Source organism: Genypterus blacodes, unplaced genomic scaffold, assembly GCF_046128005.1.
Source record: "Genypterus blacodes isolate CSIRO-AG114 ecotype Tasmania unplaced genomic scaffold, CSIRO-AGI_Gbla_v1 ptg000529l_1, whole genome shotgun sequence".
NCBI classification, from domain to species: domain Eukaryota; kingdom Metazoa; phylum Chordata; class Actinopteri; order Ophidiiformes; family Ophidiidae; genus Genypterus; species Genypterus blacodes.
The window spans coordinates 94077-110000 of record NW_027467283.1 but is presented as its reverse complement, the minus strand read 5'-3'; the positions used below and the strand labels follow the sequence as shown (position 1 = coordinate 110000).

Genomic DNA, 15924 nt, shown 5'->3' with positions numbered 1-15924 from the left:
TTTTAATGCAGTTTAACTCTCAGCTGATGTTTCCACAGGCTGAAGAGGAGGAGGAGCCACGTAGCTGTGACCTGTGACCTCGCCGCTGAAGGCCGGGCGGTGAACTGAGACTCGCGGCCTTCGTGCACTTTTCTCCTAATTCAGTGCTCAAAGTTCCCAGCTGCCTTGAATGCTCCTTCAGTTTGTAATGTTAAAGATGTCTCCAGCAGCTGTGACAGCCTCACGCTGCACACTGAGGTCATCACATCAAGGCCACGGCTCACTGAGTGCTGGTTCCCTGCTGATCACCTGGTTGAGCTCTTCCAGCCCAGTTTAAAGGGTCCCAGGTCTGCAGGTCTACATGCTGCTGAAGCCCCCCCTCTGCCCCCCTCTGTACCCGCCCCCCGGAGCTGTAGCGTTGTGGAAACCCCCCAGCAGTCCGGCTCCGGCAAAGTCCGGCGGCTGGTGGAAGCGCCAGACCACGGGCGGAGAGCGGGAGGGAACCAGCCCCCCCGGGGAGGGCCCCAGGAGGCCCCTGATCCCGCCCAGGGCCAGCATGTGTGCGGGGGGGAGGGGCAGGTTAGGGGGGCAGGGCAGCAGGCCGAGGGGGCGCTGGGTCTGAGCCGGACTCTGCTGTTTGTGTTGGAGCTGCTGGTTCTGGCGCCGTAGCTGCTGCTGGTGCTGTTGGATCTGCTGCTGGAGCTGCTGGAGCCGAGGGAGAGGAGGGTGCTGGGCGTCCTCCTCGTTTGTTACCATGGCAACACTGTCAGTGTTTCTGCGTTCCAGGTTGCCAGGCGGTGCCACGTCTCCTCCTGTGGACTCCTCCTGGGATTTGACTCTAAACAAGGAGCAGGAAAGGGAGACATGAGAGGAGGAGGAGGAGCACAGACACACACACACACACACACCTCATCCTTCCTGTTGAGCGGTCCCAGGTCGTCGGGCCACAGCCGTCCTTGTCCTGGTTGTTGCTTAGTGACGTCATACGAGGGACAAGCCTAAGTGAGTTAGCCTGAGCCTGAGCAGAGTTTAGACTGAGCCTGAGTAGAGTTTAGACTGAGCCTGAGCAGAGTTAAGACTGAGCCTGAGCAGAGTTTAGACTGAGACTGAGCACAGTTAGACTGAGCCGGAGCAGAGTTAAGACTGAGCCGGAGCAGAGTTAAGACTGAGCCTGAGCAGAGTTAAGACTGAGCCTGAGCAGAGTTAAGACTGAGCCTGAGCAGAGTTTAGACTGAGCCTGAGCAGAGTTTAGACTGAGCCTGAGCAGAGTTAAGACTGAGCCTGAGCAGAGTTTAGCCTGAGCCTGAGCAGAGTTTAGCCTGAGCCTGAGCACAGTTTAGCCTGAGCCTGAGCACAGTTTAGACTGAGCCTGAGCAGAGTTAAGACTGAGCCTGAGCAGAGTTTAGCCTGAGCCTGAGCACAGTTAGACTGAGCCTGAGCAGAGTTAAGACTGAGCCTGAGCAGAGTTTAGCCTGAGCCTGAGCAGAGTTTAGCCTGAGCCTGAGCACAGTTAGACTGAGCCTGAGCAGAGTTAAGACTGAGCCTGAGCAGAGTTTAGCCTGAGCCTGAGCAGAGTTTAGCCTGAGCAGAGTTTAGCCTGAGCCTGAGCACAGTTAGACTGAGCCTGAGCAGAGTTAAGACTGAGCCTGAGCAGAGTTTAGCCTGAGCCTGAGCACAGTAAGACTGAGCCTGAGTTGGCGGGACAGTTTGTCCACTAATCTCTTTCCCTCTTCCTCAGTGTCTTGGTGGTGGTACTGACTGACCTGGTTCTGGAGCCGTCTGCAGTAGCAGCAGTGGTGCTGCAGGAGCCTGCTCCCTCTTCAGCTCCAGTAAAGGTCAGACTTCCTCCACAGCGTGTCGGAGCTGCTGGCTTTGAAGGTGTGAGGTCAGCAGGTGGAGGTACGGTTGTGTCGTTCTTGCTGACAGACAGGTGGCGTTCACCTGGAACTTCAGCCACGGTTCCTGCGGTGGTTCCATCCCTCTGCTGTCTGCTCCCTCTCCTCCACTCTCCTCCATCCAGAGCGCTCTGCTCCTCCTGCTGCTCTGGCTGCAGCGCTGAGTGAATCAGTTCCAGAGTGGCTGCCACCGCTTTCCTGCCAGAGGGCCGTTGGATTTGCTCTGCTGGAGCTCCCTGACAGGGTGGAGGGGCGGGGCTGGAGAGGAAGGACTGCAGGGGGCCACCGCTTAACTCCGCCTGCTGCAGCTTGAGCTGGGATTGGCGCTCGGCCCTCAGCTGTGAGATGGCCTGACGCAGAGCTTCAAAGTCTTGGTCGGCGCGCTGGAGCGGGCCGTCCTTACCTGAGGAGGAGGAGGAGGAGGAGGACTCGGGGACCAGCTGGTCAGGGAGAGGAGGAAGCTGGGAGGAGGAAGCAGGCAGCTGCTCAGGGAAGATGGAAGGAGAGAGCTCAGAGCCCAACATGGAGTCTCCGTGACTCAGCGGCTTCTCTGTGGAGGCACAGCAGAGGTCATAGGTCAGCAGAGGTCAGCAGAGGTCAGCTTTACATCACAAACTGCTGCTGTTAGTGTACAAACATACATCCAGGCACATCTACATTAGATGGATTGATTTTTACATCATTTATTCAGATGAAGGTCTCATGCATGTGAACTCTGACCTTTGGGAGCAAGCAGGTGGTCTTTGATTGGCAGCTTGTCCTTGATGTTGTGGTGACCCACCAGGCTGGTGAAGCTGTGCAGGAGCTCCTCCATGCTGGCTGTGATGACGCCTCCACTAGAGCACTTAGACAACGTTTCAATACGCTGCTCTGAAACACACACACCACCACAACATCACACACACAGCTGACCCTCCACCTGCCGCCATGACGACAGTAAGACCAGGGGGGTCTCGGGGGGTTTGTGTGCAAAACTGACATCAAGAAACAGAATTTACAGGAACACACACTCCAAACAACACAGTGCTGCTTTAGCCCCAGCTCTGTGTGTGTGTGTGTGTGTGTACATACCGGTCAGGAAGATGGTGTGTCTGTACTGAGTGTATCGTGCCTGCAGCTCCATCAGACAGTCCAGGTGGGGCGCCTGACAGTCGGGCGTGTCACAGTGATGATACGGGAGGAACTCAACGATGAGTCGCTTCTGATAGGCCGACAGTGTGTCCAACACTCTGGCTGCATCTCTCCTGAACCTGTGACCATGACAACAGGCAGACAGCAGGTGTAAGGAAGAGTTTGAGTGTCCTTTCTTCTCACACACACACACACACACACACACACACACACACACACACACACACACACACACACACACACACACACACACACACACACACACACACACACACACACACACACACACACACACACACACACACACACACACACCCCTACCTGGCTTGTTCTTTTAACCTCTTGTGGGTCTTGTAGTGAACCTTCCACCTCCAGCTGCTCTCTGAGGAGCTCTGCTGCTCCAGGAACATCAGCAGAGCAGCCAGTCGCTCTGCAGAACAACGCCTCGTTAACAAACACCTCAAGCAACAAACCTCTGCTGGTGTACATGTGTGTACATGTGTGTACACATGTGTACATGTTGAAGTGCTCATGAAGTCAGAACACTTCTGCATTGTCACAATGAAAGCTTTCTAAATGTTTGACACATGAACTCATGCCAGGCTTTTAATGTGAAGCAAACAACAACAACAGCAGGTTACCAAGACAACCAGGAGAACTCTTTGGCTGCTTGGCTGAGGAGCTTGGATTTCCGTGACGTACCGTGTGAGACGTGTTCAGCTGTGAGGACCGACTCGTCTGAGACGATGCAGCCGCCGGAGACAAACAGCTCGTTATAACTGTTGGACCTGATGTCGTCCAACATGTCGATCCCCACAAACACCACAGACGGGTGACGCTTCAGAGACACCAGGCCTGGGATCTGACACACACACACACACACAGGCACGCACACACACACACACACACAATGTTTGTTTGCTTTATTTCATATTTTCACAGCTGATCCTGTGAGTTTCATGTTCTGGCAGTAAGACACAGATTGTGTGTGTGTGTGTGTGTGTGTGCGAGTGAGTGAGTGTGTAGCGTGTGTGTAAGTGTGTTCTCCTACCTTGTGTATGTGAGCAGCGATGTCCTGGTTCTTAATAACAACCAGCAGTCTGCTGTCAGCTGATCTGTCCTGGGTCAGAAAGGTCATGGGACTCTGCTCCACGTTCCCCTGCTTCAGGAGATACTCCTGACACACACACACACTCTTTTACTTGCCTTGTCCATCATCTCTAACACCAGATATCTTCTGTGGTGTCGTTACCTTGACCTCCTCGTCCACCCGGTCTCCCGGCTGTGAGCTGTGGATGTAGAAGTGGAGCGAGTTCCTCTTCACGTCTTTGATGATCTCCACCAGGTTGCTGAAGACCTCGGGCTGCAGCTGACTGATGAGGGAGCTGAGGGCGGTGGGGCTGTGCGGGGGGACGGAGGCAGAGACGGGGAAGGAGCCCGCCTCAGACGGCGAGCCTTCCCTGTTGGACTCCACCGTGTGATGAGAGCTCCCGGTACACTGGGTGTGTGTGGAGCCGCTCCTGTGGGCGGGGCCTGCAGACGGGCCGTTGTCCTGTGTGGGTCTGGACGAGGTGCTGCCTTCACTGACCACACTGTGACTCTGCTGAGGAGTCAGGTCAGTCTGCTGGGAGGAAGGAGGAGGAAGAGGAGGAGGAGGGGCAACATCCAGGGGAGGGGGGGCGCCGTTAGAGGAGGGGACAGAACCAGGAAGGGACAGTCCGTCTCCCCAATCCTCAGGAGGATGGTACGGCGGCGTGGAAGCAGAAGCAGAGGTGAGCGTGTGGGGCGGGGAGCGGCTGGGCGGCCACACTTGACTTCCTGTTTGATGGCTTGCAGCGCCGACGCGGTCTTCGTCGTCTGCGCTCACAGGCGTATTGGCCGCTCGGATGCCGGCCACGTAGGCGCTGACCCGGCTCGCCAACCCAGAGTCCCTGTCGGGCTGAGGACCCTGACAGTCCTGAGCCACCTCCACCAGGAGGCCGCTGAAGCTCTGCTGCAGACAGCGCACGTAGGTCTGGATGTGAGGGCAGGCGTTGTAGAAGGAGACGTACTGGGAGAAGGGAGACAGAGCTTCTTTAGCCCCACTGCCCTCTGGGTAATGAGGGGAGCGGGGGAAGACGCACTTCACGTTCTGCTCCTGCAGGAGCTGCTGGATCTCTGAGGAGAAGCTGCTCAGGTGTTTCTTCACGATGCTGTCCAGGTCTCTGTGTCCCCGCTCCTCCTCCTCACTGCCTGAGCCTCCTCTCAGAGAGGAAGAGGCCTCCTCCTCCACCTCCTCCTGCACCTCCATCACCTCCACCACCTGCTCCTCTCCAGCAGGCTGTACCTCCATCGCCAATCCTTCATCTGGAGCCTCCTCCCTGTGAGGATCTTCATCCTCCTGCTGCTCCTCTGCCTCAGGGCTCCTCCTCTCTGGCTGCAGAGGGGCAGACGCTCTATTCTCTTCTTTCTCCTGAGTGTTTGCTCTGGAGTCTATGGAGGAAGAGTCATCATCATCATCATCAAACAGACAAACTCACTGCTGAACTTTGTGGACTCAAACTGAGTGTGTGAGACAGACCTCTGTGTGTGTGTGTGTGTGTGTGTGTGTGTGTGTGTGTGTGTGTGTGTGTGTGTGTGTGTAAGACAGGGGTGTGTGTGTGTGTGTGTGTGTGTGTGTGTGTGTGTGTGTGTGTGTTCGTGTGTGTGTGTGTGTGTGTGTGTGTGTGTGTGTGTGTCAGACATGCTCCTACCTGCACCCCCCCCTGAGGCGGTGGGGGGGCCGTGCCCCTGGCTGCTGTTGCGTGGGCTGAGCTCATTAGACTGGAGGAGGGGAGAGGGGGCGGGGCTAGCCTCTGGGGAGGGGGAGGGGGGAGGGCTGGTCTCCGGGGACAGGGCGGGGTTTCTCCTGTGGGGTCTTGCTGTCGCTGTGGCGTCTGTCGTCATGGTGAGGTGCAGGAAGCGGGGATCCTGGGGGATGTCCCTCTGCCTCTGGGTGTAGCGCTCTGAACACAGACCTGCAGGGACACATTCACCTGAGAGGTCACCAGAGGTCACCAGAGGTCACCACCGTTTGGAATCTCAAGATGGTGTCTCGGTGGTTTTTAATGAGGCACAGACCTGTGATGGGGATGAGGACCCAGGGGATCTCCCCCTCCTCGTTCTCCTCTTCATCTCCTCTGGCGCCGCGCCACAGCCTCTCTCCTCCTCCTCCTCCTCCTCCTCCTCCTCCTCTGTCTGCTGTGTGTTGGTTCATCTCCCCGCTGTGGGAGCTGGGACTGAACCCCTCCAAACTACTGATGCTGCCTGCTGTCTGCTCCTACACACACACACACACACACACACACACACACACACACACACACACACACACACACACACACAGGCACACACACACACAGGCACACACACACACACACACACAGGCACACATACACACACACACACACAGGCGCACACACACAGGCGCGCACACACACACACACACAGGCACACACACAGGCGCACACACACACACACACACAGGCACACACACACAGGCGCACACACACACACACACACACAGGCGCACACACACACAGGCACACATACACACACACACACAGGCGCACACACACACACACACACACACACACAGTCAGACTTTAAAGTATTGAAGCTGGAACCAAGCTACTCTCTGTATTAATCAGCTCCCCAGTAAAAGTAGCTACATTCAAGCTATTTTCTCAGCTACATTTAAGCTACTTGAGTTTTACAGTCTAAGGTTCTCAGAAAGAGCCTGTTTTTGTATTTGTTAGGCAGAAGTAAGTGAGCAGGTAGCTTCACTCTTGTCTCCATACAGCTGATGACATCATGGTCTCACTGTGACCTACAGTGTGTGTGTGTGTGTGTGTGTGTGCGCTGTGGTTACCTCCAGCTCCTCCTGCTTCCTCAGGTCGATGTCACAGCTGGTGGGGAGGCCCAGCTTGGTGGCCAACCTGTCAAAGGGACACGGGTCGCTCTTCTGCTCCTCAGCAGGGCTCTGATTGGCCGCGCCTCCGGCCGCCTGATCCAGACCTAGCAGAGGAAGATTCAGCTTTAGTGTGCAGGTATCAACAGAACCTCAGATCAACATGTTGTGTCTCAGCTAACATCTCCAGGTGCACTGTGGTCCAGGATGAGCACTGACCTCTGTGCTCACACTGACCCCTGTGCTCACACTGACCCCTGTGCTCACACTGACCTCTGTGCTCACACTGACCCCTGTGCTCACACTGACCTCTGTGCTCACACTGACCTCTGTGCTCACACTGACCTCTGTGCTCACACTGACCCCTGTGCTCACACTGACCTCTGTGCTCACACTGACCCCTGTGCTCACACTGACCCCTGTGCTCACACTGACCCCTGTGCTCACACTGTGATTTGGATCAATAATGTTTGTGTCCCTTGACCTTTGAGCAGCTGGAGGAGCTTGGCAGTGAGCTCTGAGCCGTCTTCTCTCAGATCAGAGTCCTTCAGACCCAGCAGGCCCATCAGAGACGCAGACACAGAGCTGGCAGAGGCGGAGTCTGGACCGCCTTCAACTGGTGGCCAAAGGAAGAGAGAATCAGTCAGTAAGTGTGAGGGCCGCTTTACAAACGACTGAATGAGCTGCTGTCCACATTTACTGAGGGGGGGAACCGGGTTTGGTACCAGAACAGTGCAGGACAGAGGCTCAGCTGAATGACCCTGAGCTCCATTATGAGTATAGATGAGTGAAGACCTTAATGTGGTCAGAATCCAGACGGACGGTTCTGGAGGTCTTGAGTTGTGAGCGGAGCCAGCAGAGGAGCTGTGATGAGACTCTGATGAGCTCCTCTGTCTGTGGTCTGAGGTCTCACTGTGGGTTCATACCTCCGCAAAGCCAACCAGCTGCTGCACGCAGAGCTGTGCTTCATGGAGGATTTACTCAACATGCTCCTCACCCACAACAAACGGACCTCAACAGAGACCAGGCCCTCAGATCCCCCCTCCTCACCTGGGACCCTGTCTTGTCCTTCGGGGGCCTGAGAGGCCTTCAGGAACTTCAGGGTCCTCTGTGCCGTCTCCTGCTCCAGCCTCCTCTTCCTCCCCGTCGCTTCGTGTCCTCCCGTGACCGCCTCCTCCCTGCTCACCTCGTTCTCTGCGTTCCTCTTACAGGTCAACAGGAGGTCGATCAGCCTCTGGGTCTGCGTGACACACAGAGTTTGTAAAGGGACCACAGAATAAGCTTTGGTTCCCTCATGAGGCAGAGGATCTATGAGCCCGGGCCTGGACCCTGACCTGTACCCAGGGTTCTGTCAGGTGTACCCGTCCACACAGTCCAGAGCAGAGACACCTGGCCTTTGATTGTAGTCATGGTTACCTTCTGAGCGTTGGCCTTGGACTCCATCTGCTTCCCCCAGCTCCTCCAGGGCATCCTCCCTTTGTCCCGCGGCTCCTCGGGGCCACAGTGCCTCTCCACCATCTGCTTGGCCCTGGCTACAGCCAGCAGGTAGAGGGCGGGGCTGTACAGGTAGGAGCGCAGGTAGCTCTCCGTGTTTGCACGTTGGTGTTTGGGCGCAGGAAACAGTTTGTCTCGCTCGTCCAGTTTGGAATCGTACTCACTCATGGGGTACTGAAGAACCTGGAGAGGAAGAGGAGAGGAGAGGGTCAGGGTCAGGGTCAGGGTCAGGGTCGGGCCTCCACCTGGGACTTTACTGAGTGGACCTGAGGCTCTGCTTGGGTGTGTGAGTGATGCTGTATCAAAGTGTGTGAGTGTGAAAGGACAGACAGGTGTGAGTGTGAGCGGGAGGTAGAAGCTAGCTGGTACCTTGCTGTCTGTGAGGCCGCTCAGGTACTCCTGCGCCTGCCGCTCCACGCTGGTGGACATCTCAGCGGGGGGGTTGGCCCGGGCCTTCACCAGGGCGTGGTGCAGCGCCGGGAGGAAGAGGCTGAGCCGGGGCATCACTGCGTCGCTCCACCTCAACGACTCTGAGGCGTCACGCCAAGAGGATCTGCATCTGGGCGCTACAGGAGGGACAGACAGGAAGACAGGTGAGCAGGGTTAAGTCTCTGAATGAGCCACTTCACCTGAACACGCTCAGGAGGGAGGGAGGGAGGGAGGGAGGGAGGAGCCTGGCTGAGTTTACAGGAACACTACAGGCTACTCACTGGATTTGTCCAGATCTCTGGACTCGGGGAAGACGAACAGAGCCTGCAGACACCTCCTCCACCCCTCTGGACGCTCTGCAATCACAATGATGTCACTGTAAGACTGCAGCCTGCCTGTTATTGGGACATGAGCTCACAGTGAGGATGGTCCCTCAGGATCGTACCGGAGGGAGCAGCCATCTGAGCGCTGGACAGCAGGAGGAGGAAGCCTCGCTCACTCGGCCGAGACACCAACACCTGTCAGAGGGCAACCAGACCACAAGAGACCACAAACACATCAACCACACACCCAAGGTCTGCTCCTCTGCTCTGTTTAAAGTCCCAGAGCCCCAGAGGAGTGCTCCTCCTGCTCCTCCTGCTCCTCCTGCTCCTCCTGCTCCTCAGACCCCCCACTGAGGAGGGAGGGCGGCGTGTGATCAACCCGTCTGTGGCCGCAGCACAGCAAAACAACTTCTGTGTGCATAACGTGATGATGCTAACAGATCCAGAGCCTGAGGCCCTGCAGAGCGGCCCACAGAGCGCTCACGCCTCATGGAAGCACATTAAGTAAATGTTGACTCTATATTATCATGGGATGCAGTGGCTCAGTGGGTAGAGCTTCCGCTTGGGAACCGGACAGGTTGCCGGTTCGAGCCCCTGCCAAGGTGCCCCTGAGCAAGGCACCGAACCCTCAATTGCTCCCCCCTCTGCGAAGGGTGGTCAATGTAATGTAAGTCGCTTTGGATAAAAGCGTCAGCCAAATGATCGTAATGTAATGTCGTAATGTAATCATGGAGCTGAAAGCTTCTGAGGGCTCTGCAGGAGCAGCAGGAGGACAGGAGGCCTGGGGGAGGAACACCTCCTGGTTCAGATCAGGCTCAGGGTCCAGGTGAGGTTAGGTGTTAGTATAAGCATGCAGGTGATGAAGAGCAGGACCCACCGCTCTCTTCCTCTCCAGCTCCTGCAGCAGAACGCTCACACTGATGTCCGTCCGGCTCCTGTCCACCACCTCCAGGAGGCTGCAGTAATGACCGCCCCTCTCCACTACACACACACACACACACACACACACACACACAGTGAGTGGAGCTGCTCAGAGAGATGAAGGCTGAATGGATTCATTCATTTGAAAACACGGAGGTGAAACAAAGCAAACCAACAAGGAAGAGACAGAAACACACACAGATACACCTGTGGTCTGAGGACAGAGTGTGTGTGTGTGTGTGTGTGTGTGTGTGCGCTCTCACCTTCATGTCCGCCCCTGTAAAGGCTCCAGGAGAGCAGGGCCGAGGGGAGGAGCCGGCTCAGCTGCTCAAACCGCATCAGGCTACCGATGTCCAGCTTCTTTGGCCTATAGGACACAGAGAAGGAGACAGTGAAGGACACACAGAGAAGGACACACAGAGAAGGACATACAGTGAAGGACACACAGAGAAGGACACACAGAGAAGGACACACAGAGAAGGAGACACAGAGAAGGACACACAGTGAAGGACACACAGAGAAGGACACACAGTGAAGGACACACAGAGAAGGATACACAGAGAAGGAGACACAGAGAAGGAGACACAGTGAAGGAGACACAGTGAAGGAGATAGAGTGAAGAACCAACATCTAGCCATCTACCCACCACATGTAAACACACAAACATGAGGTCGGGACTCACAGTTTGTGGGGAAGGAAGGGAGAAGAAGAGCGGAGGGAGACCTGGAAGATAACCTTCTCTCCTTTCACCAACTCTCCCGTCCACACGGTCAGCTGAGCCTCTGAGGACAGACGGACAGACAGACAGACGGAGACATGGAGACCTTTGATCAGAGACAGAAGACGCAGGGCGCTGGAGAACCTTCATCACTAACAGATCCTTAAAGCCTCTGCACACTGGATCATCACACTCTTACCTTTACTCCCCTCTGCTGATTGGCTGTTCATCCTGTCAATCAAACAGAGCAAACCTGTGAGTTGTTGTTGTTGTCAGATTGACATGGAAGAATCTGTGCAGCTTCTTTGAAGGTCACCGCAGTTCAATCAATGACAGACAGGCGACCTTTGACCCTGTGTGTGTTCATACCTGACCGGGGCCAGGAGTTTGTTGGGAAGGATGGAGTCTTTTCCTTTAAAGTGGAAGGAGATGACGGCGTAGGGACAGACGTGGCGAGGACGCTGACGCAGCTCGTCAAAGGAATACTCGTAGAAATATTGCTGAAAGAAACAACGGGCCGTCAATCAAGGGGACTTATGTGGACTCTGTGACCCAGGACAGAGGCCTGGACCCCCACTGCTCTGAGCACACACTCATGCTGTGTGTGTGTGTGTGTGTTTACCTGTGTCAGCTCGAAGGCGCGGTAGATGGCGAGGGAAGTGACCTTGCTGGCGTTCTTGGAGATGTGGCCGTCAAAGCGAGGAGTTGGGTCCAGGAGGTTCTTGGTCATGTTCTCATAGATGCTCTTCACTTTCCCCTGCACAGCAAACACAGTTCAGAGGTCAAAGCATGAACACTATCAGGGTGTTTACACTGAGGATGAAGATGAGGAGGATTTACCTTCATGACTTTGAAGATGATGATTTCCCCTGTGGCTCCAGGAGTGTAGGGGTTAACCTGGAGCAGGTCTGAGTACTTGGACAGATACACTCCTAGGACATACACACACACATCTTCATCTCTCCACATTGACAGCCGTCCCTCTCCTCCTCCATGATCTCTGAAGGTGTGTGTGATGTTCGGTCTCTTACCTTTGCTTGGGTTCCCGAGCGCAATGACCCAGCTGTGACTCACACACAGGCCCTTCTCACACAGCGCAGGCAGCTACACACACACACACACACACACACACACACACACATACAGCAGCTGTTACATCATGCTTCAAACCCAAACCCTTCCAGGTCTGGAGAACAGGTGTAGAAATAGAGAGAGACCCAAACTAAGTCCCCATTAGACAGAAGCATCTTAATAAGGCTCATTGTTCTCTTAAAACCACTTCACTTTACTTGGATCCTTATTTAAGATGCAGAGTGAGAATCTGATCTGAACTGAACCTCATCCGTCTGCTCTCACCTTGGAGGCATCAGCCAACAGGAAGCAGTGGTTCTCCTCCAGCTCTTTGTCCGTCCTCCCCTCTGCCTTCATCTCCTTCCTTTTCTCCACAAACTGACACAGACAGACAGACAGACAGACAGACAGACCGTCAGTTATAAAGTTTGATGGATGACAGGATCCTTGAGGAGGACAGACAGAAGGTGGAGATCTTTCTGCAGACACATCTCTGTGATCTGTGCTTGATCTTATGCTTCATTTGTCCTCCACCTCTTCACACCAGCTTAACAACACTAACAACACAACGCTGGGACGTTTCTACTTTAACATCTCCTGCACTAAGAAAGGGGAAAGACAAAAAGTGAGAGAGCGCCTGAGGTGTTGAGCTGGAGCATCGTGTGAAGACAAGTGAACTAAACAGAGGTCTGATTAGGAACCTTAAGCATTCTTTAGGAGTTAGGTCAGAGTCATGGAGCCTGGCTTTACAACCAGATGGTCTGAATACAAAACCAAGCAGGAAGTAGGTTGAAAGCAGGTGAAAGACGCCCCTCAGGTCCCCCCAGGTCCCCCCAGGTCCCCCCAGGTCCCCTCAGGTCCCCTCAGGTCCCCTCAGGCCCCCCTCTACCTCTTTCTCCAGCAGCTCGCTGTGCACCAGGCGTGGATTGGAGAAGGTGAAGCAGCCAGCAGAGCCGGCCTCTATGAAGCTGGAGGTCAGGACGGTCAACATGTCTTCATACTCCCTGGACTCTTCAGAGATGCTCTGGAAGAGAGCTGACAGACAGACAGACAGACAGACAGTCAGGATGAGATCATGTGTAGGTGCTTATGAAGCTCAGATGTAAGAAGTGTCTCAGTGGTGTGTGTGTGTGTGTGTGTGTCCTGCTCAGCTTCGCTCCTCTGTCAGGATCAACATCAGACTATCAGCACTTCCTGTCAGCTGAGCTCATGGGTGAGAAAACACACAATGATGCTTTGCATAAAGTCAAAGTAGTCGCCTCTGAAGATGAAACATTTTCCTATGGTGAAACTGTGAGGTGGCTCAGGTCTTATAGGTCAGAGGTCCACTAGGACTCCTGAGCACAGAACATCTCTCCATAGACTTTGACTTCTTTTAAAGTGTTTATAACAAACATTTATCCTACCAACTTCCTCTTTCCTCCTTGTAGTTAATGAACTACAACACTCATAGGGTTTCTCCCCTTGAGACCCTAAACACACACACAGACACAGACACACACACACACACACGGTGATCATTTCCATTTCACTTCCATTTTGCACTAAGACTCCTTGCACTATTTATTTACATATTTATTAATTTATATTTATAGTTAGTATATATAGTATATATAATGTATATAGTTTATTCTGTATATATTCTGTATTCTGTATATATAATAGTACACTTTCTCTTCTGGTTGGATGCTACTGCATTTCATTGGCTTGTACCTGTACTTGATCACTGACAATAAAGTTGAATCTAATCTAATCTAATCTAATCTAATCTAATAACTCCATTAATGATCAATAAACTGTAAGAGTAACTGATTATCAAAGCCTTGATAGTGAAATGGCTCCGGAAGCTTGACTCTCTATGTTCTAGCATGATGTCATCAGGAGCACAGGGAGCTTCAGGGTCAGAGTTCATCAGCAGCCTGAGCTCCTTCACACAGCTGAGGACCTGAGAGCGTTTCATTCATTTTCATACATGCATGTGTGACAGTTTGCATGTAGTTAGTAGGATGAGCTCATCACTGTTCAGGGCAGAGGCTCTAACTCACTCTACACACACATACACACACACACACACACACACACACACACACACACACACACGCACGCACGCACATTGTTAGCCTGCAGAGGACGGCAGAGGCAGGGAGCCTTTGTGTCAAATGTACCAAAGCCTCAGGAGAGCAGATGGACCTGCAGGAGGAGGAGGAGGAGGAGGAGGAGACACCTGAGGGAGCTCAACATGCTCACACTGCAACACTGAGGAGTCACAGTGTTCCTGTCTGTGTGAAGATAAAACAAAGCCTCTTCCTCACTCTGAACTGTGAGAAAGTGCATGTTTGTTGAAGTTGGCTGGTTTACATTTGGGCTCTTTTGGCTTTGAGCAGGAGCCAGGAGCATGTTTACCTTCTCTCAGGTTGTTTCCATAAGGTGATAGTCTCATACACTGGATAGAGTTACAGATATATGTATACATATATTCAACATGTACATATTAAAAGTAGCTGCACACAGAGACACACACACTCACACACACACACAGACACACAAATAGAAAGATGAAGAATTAAATCATCATCTCACAGCTCTACTGTTGTTGTCTGGATGTCAACACAGAAGCATGAAGATGTAATAATGTTATATGATAATGTTATAAAAGCTTCCTGAGGACTGAAGGGCTTCATCTGTGTGCTGATGGAAGAGGAGAACATGTGCTCTCATTTACACACACACACACACACACACCTGTCAATATTATCATCACTGGTATTGTTTGGAGGTGCTTCATACGGCTCATGAATGATGTCATTATGAGGGGGCGGGGGGGCATTCATGTCTCACACTACTGTAATGTGGGGACGCAAAGAAGAAAGACAAGAACAGCTGAGGGCATGGAAATGAAGAAGCACTGAACTCTGATAAGGTCAAGACTAACACACGCACAGACACACACACTACCCCTCTCTCACACACACTCTTTCTCTCTCTGACACACACACACACTTTCTCCCTCTCACACACACACACACACACACACACACACACACACACACACACACACACACACACACAGTCAGTGAGGTCCCAGTAAACCGTTTAAAGCGTATATGAGGTCAGAAACATGCGCGCGCCTCTGATCACATCAGCGCGAATGTAAACAAACCAGAGACCAACTGTTAGCGAGCTGATGAAGCTAATAAACCACGTTATAAAGCTTCACTGCTGCCTGACGTGGAGAGGAGCAGTGTGTGTTTCCGTGTGTGTTCAGCTGCACGCGTACAGGGACGACACAGACTAACGTGAAGAAGTAAACACGCTAATAACTGTAGCTGTAGCTACGCGCTGCGCTAGCAAACCATTATTAGCTTTCATCACAAATAGCTTGAGCTTCATGAAGACTTCGACTCCGTCCAGATAAGTGAAGACTAAAGCTACAACAGAGGGCCACAGACTGAGCCCAAGGGCGAAAGACAAGAGGTTTACCCATCAAATGGGCCAGAAACGCATCAGAACATGTCCGAGAATGGACCTATTTCTGTCCGAGAATGGAGGCTTCGGCTTCACCGACACACGCACACACACACACACACACACACCCCTACCTCGGTGCTCCTTGTTCTTCCTCGGGATGTGGAACTTGAGCGGGTCCATGGGCATGTGTCTCTGGTGGACCACACCAGAGGCAGAGTCCCTCCTCGCTCTGGCCGCAGCAGCAGCAGCGCTCTCCCGGGGCTGCTGCAGCTCCGCCGCCTGGCCGTCTCCCGGGCTAACGATAGCAGCCTCCGCCTTCCTCTGCCGGGCTGAGGCTGCCTCTCTGCGGGCCAGGCTGTCATCCATTCTCGGTCTCTCGGACGCCTCCGTTTTGCGCCGTAATAAGTCACTGTTTTTCTGCTGAAGCTCCGCGCTGACGCCGCTGTTACCTCCTCATCGTCCGGGGTAGGGACTCGAACCATCACACGGTCAACAGCGCCATGCTGCCCGGGACAAACCGAGCTGGTGTGTGTGAGAGCAGAGAGATCCCTCCGCTCAGAACAAAGA

The 15924-nt window shown here is 53.7% G+C and overlaps 1 protein-coding gene across 1 annotated transcript in view; it reads right to left on the bottom strand.

Moving 5' to 3' along the window:
• Positions 1 to 15924, bottom strand: part of tasora (transcription activation suppressor a) — a 16351-nt gene extending 427 nt beyond the window's left edge. Inside the window, exons 1-28 of the mRNA XM_076140240.1 lie at positions 15489 to 15924; positions 12779 to 12924; positions 12175 to 12267; positions 11850 to 11922; positions 11659 to 11750; positions 11441 to 11575; positions 11188 to 11318; positions 11018 to 11049; positions 10783 to 10882; positions 10364 to 10467; positions 10057 to 10160; positions 9302 to 9374; positions 9138 to 9212; positions 8797 to 8993; positions 8350 to 8610; positions 7984 to 8173; positions 7418 to 7549; positions 6895 to 7040; positions 6105 to 6303; positions 5738 to 6001; positions 4258 to 5477; positions 4057 to 4182; positions 3708 to 3867; positions 3327 to 3435; positions 2946 to 3124; positions 2595 to 2744; positions 1743 to 2424; positions 1 to 817 (exon numbers count right to left, since the gene is read on the bottom strand). The exon at positions 1 to 817 is cut by the window's left edge and continues 427 nt beyond it. Coding sequence (XP_075996355.1) covers positions 337 to 817; positions 1743 to 2424; positions 2595 to 2744; positions 2946 to 3124; positions 3327 to 3435; positions 3708 to 3867; positions 4057 to 4182; positions 4258 to 5477; positions 5738 to 6001; positions 6105 to 6303; positions 6895 to 7040; positions 7418 to 7549; positions 7984 to 8173; positions 8350 to 8610; positions 8797 to 8993; positions 9138 to 9212; positions 9302 to 9374; positions 10057 to 10160; positions 10364 to 10467; positions 10783 to 10882; positions 11018 to 11049; positions 11188 to 11318; positions 11441 to 11575; positions 11659 to 11750; positions 11850 to 11922; positions 12175 to 12267; positions 12779 to 12924; positions 15489 to 15723 — 5889 coding nt within the window. The 5' untranslated portion in view covers positions 15724 to 15924 and the 3' untranslated portion in view covers positions 1 to 336. The remainder of the gene's footprint in view (positions 818 to 1742; positions 2425 to 2594; positions 2745 to 2945; positions 3125 to 3326; positions 3436 to 3707; positions 3868 to 4056; positions 4183 to 4257; positions 5478 to 5737; positions 6002 to 6104; positions 6304 to 6894; positions 7041 to 7417; positions 7550 to 7983; positions 8174 to 8349; positions 8611 to 8796; positions 8994 to 9137; positions 9213 to 9301; positions 9375 to 10056; positions 10161 to 10363; positions 10468 to 10782; positions 10883 to 11017; positions 11050 to 11187; positions 11319 to 11440; positions 11576 to 11658; positions 11751 to 11849; positions 11923 to 12174; positions 12268 to 12778; positions 12925 to 15488) is intronic.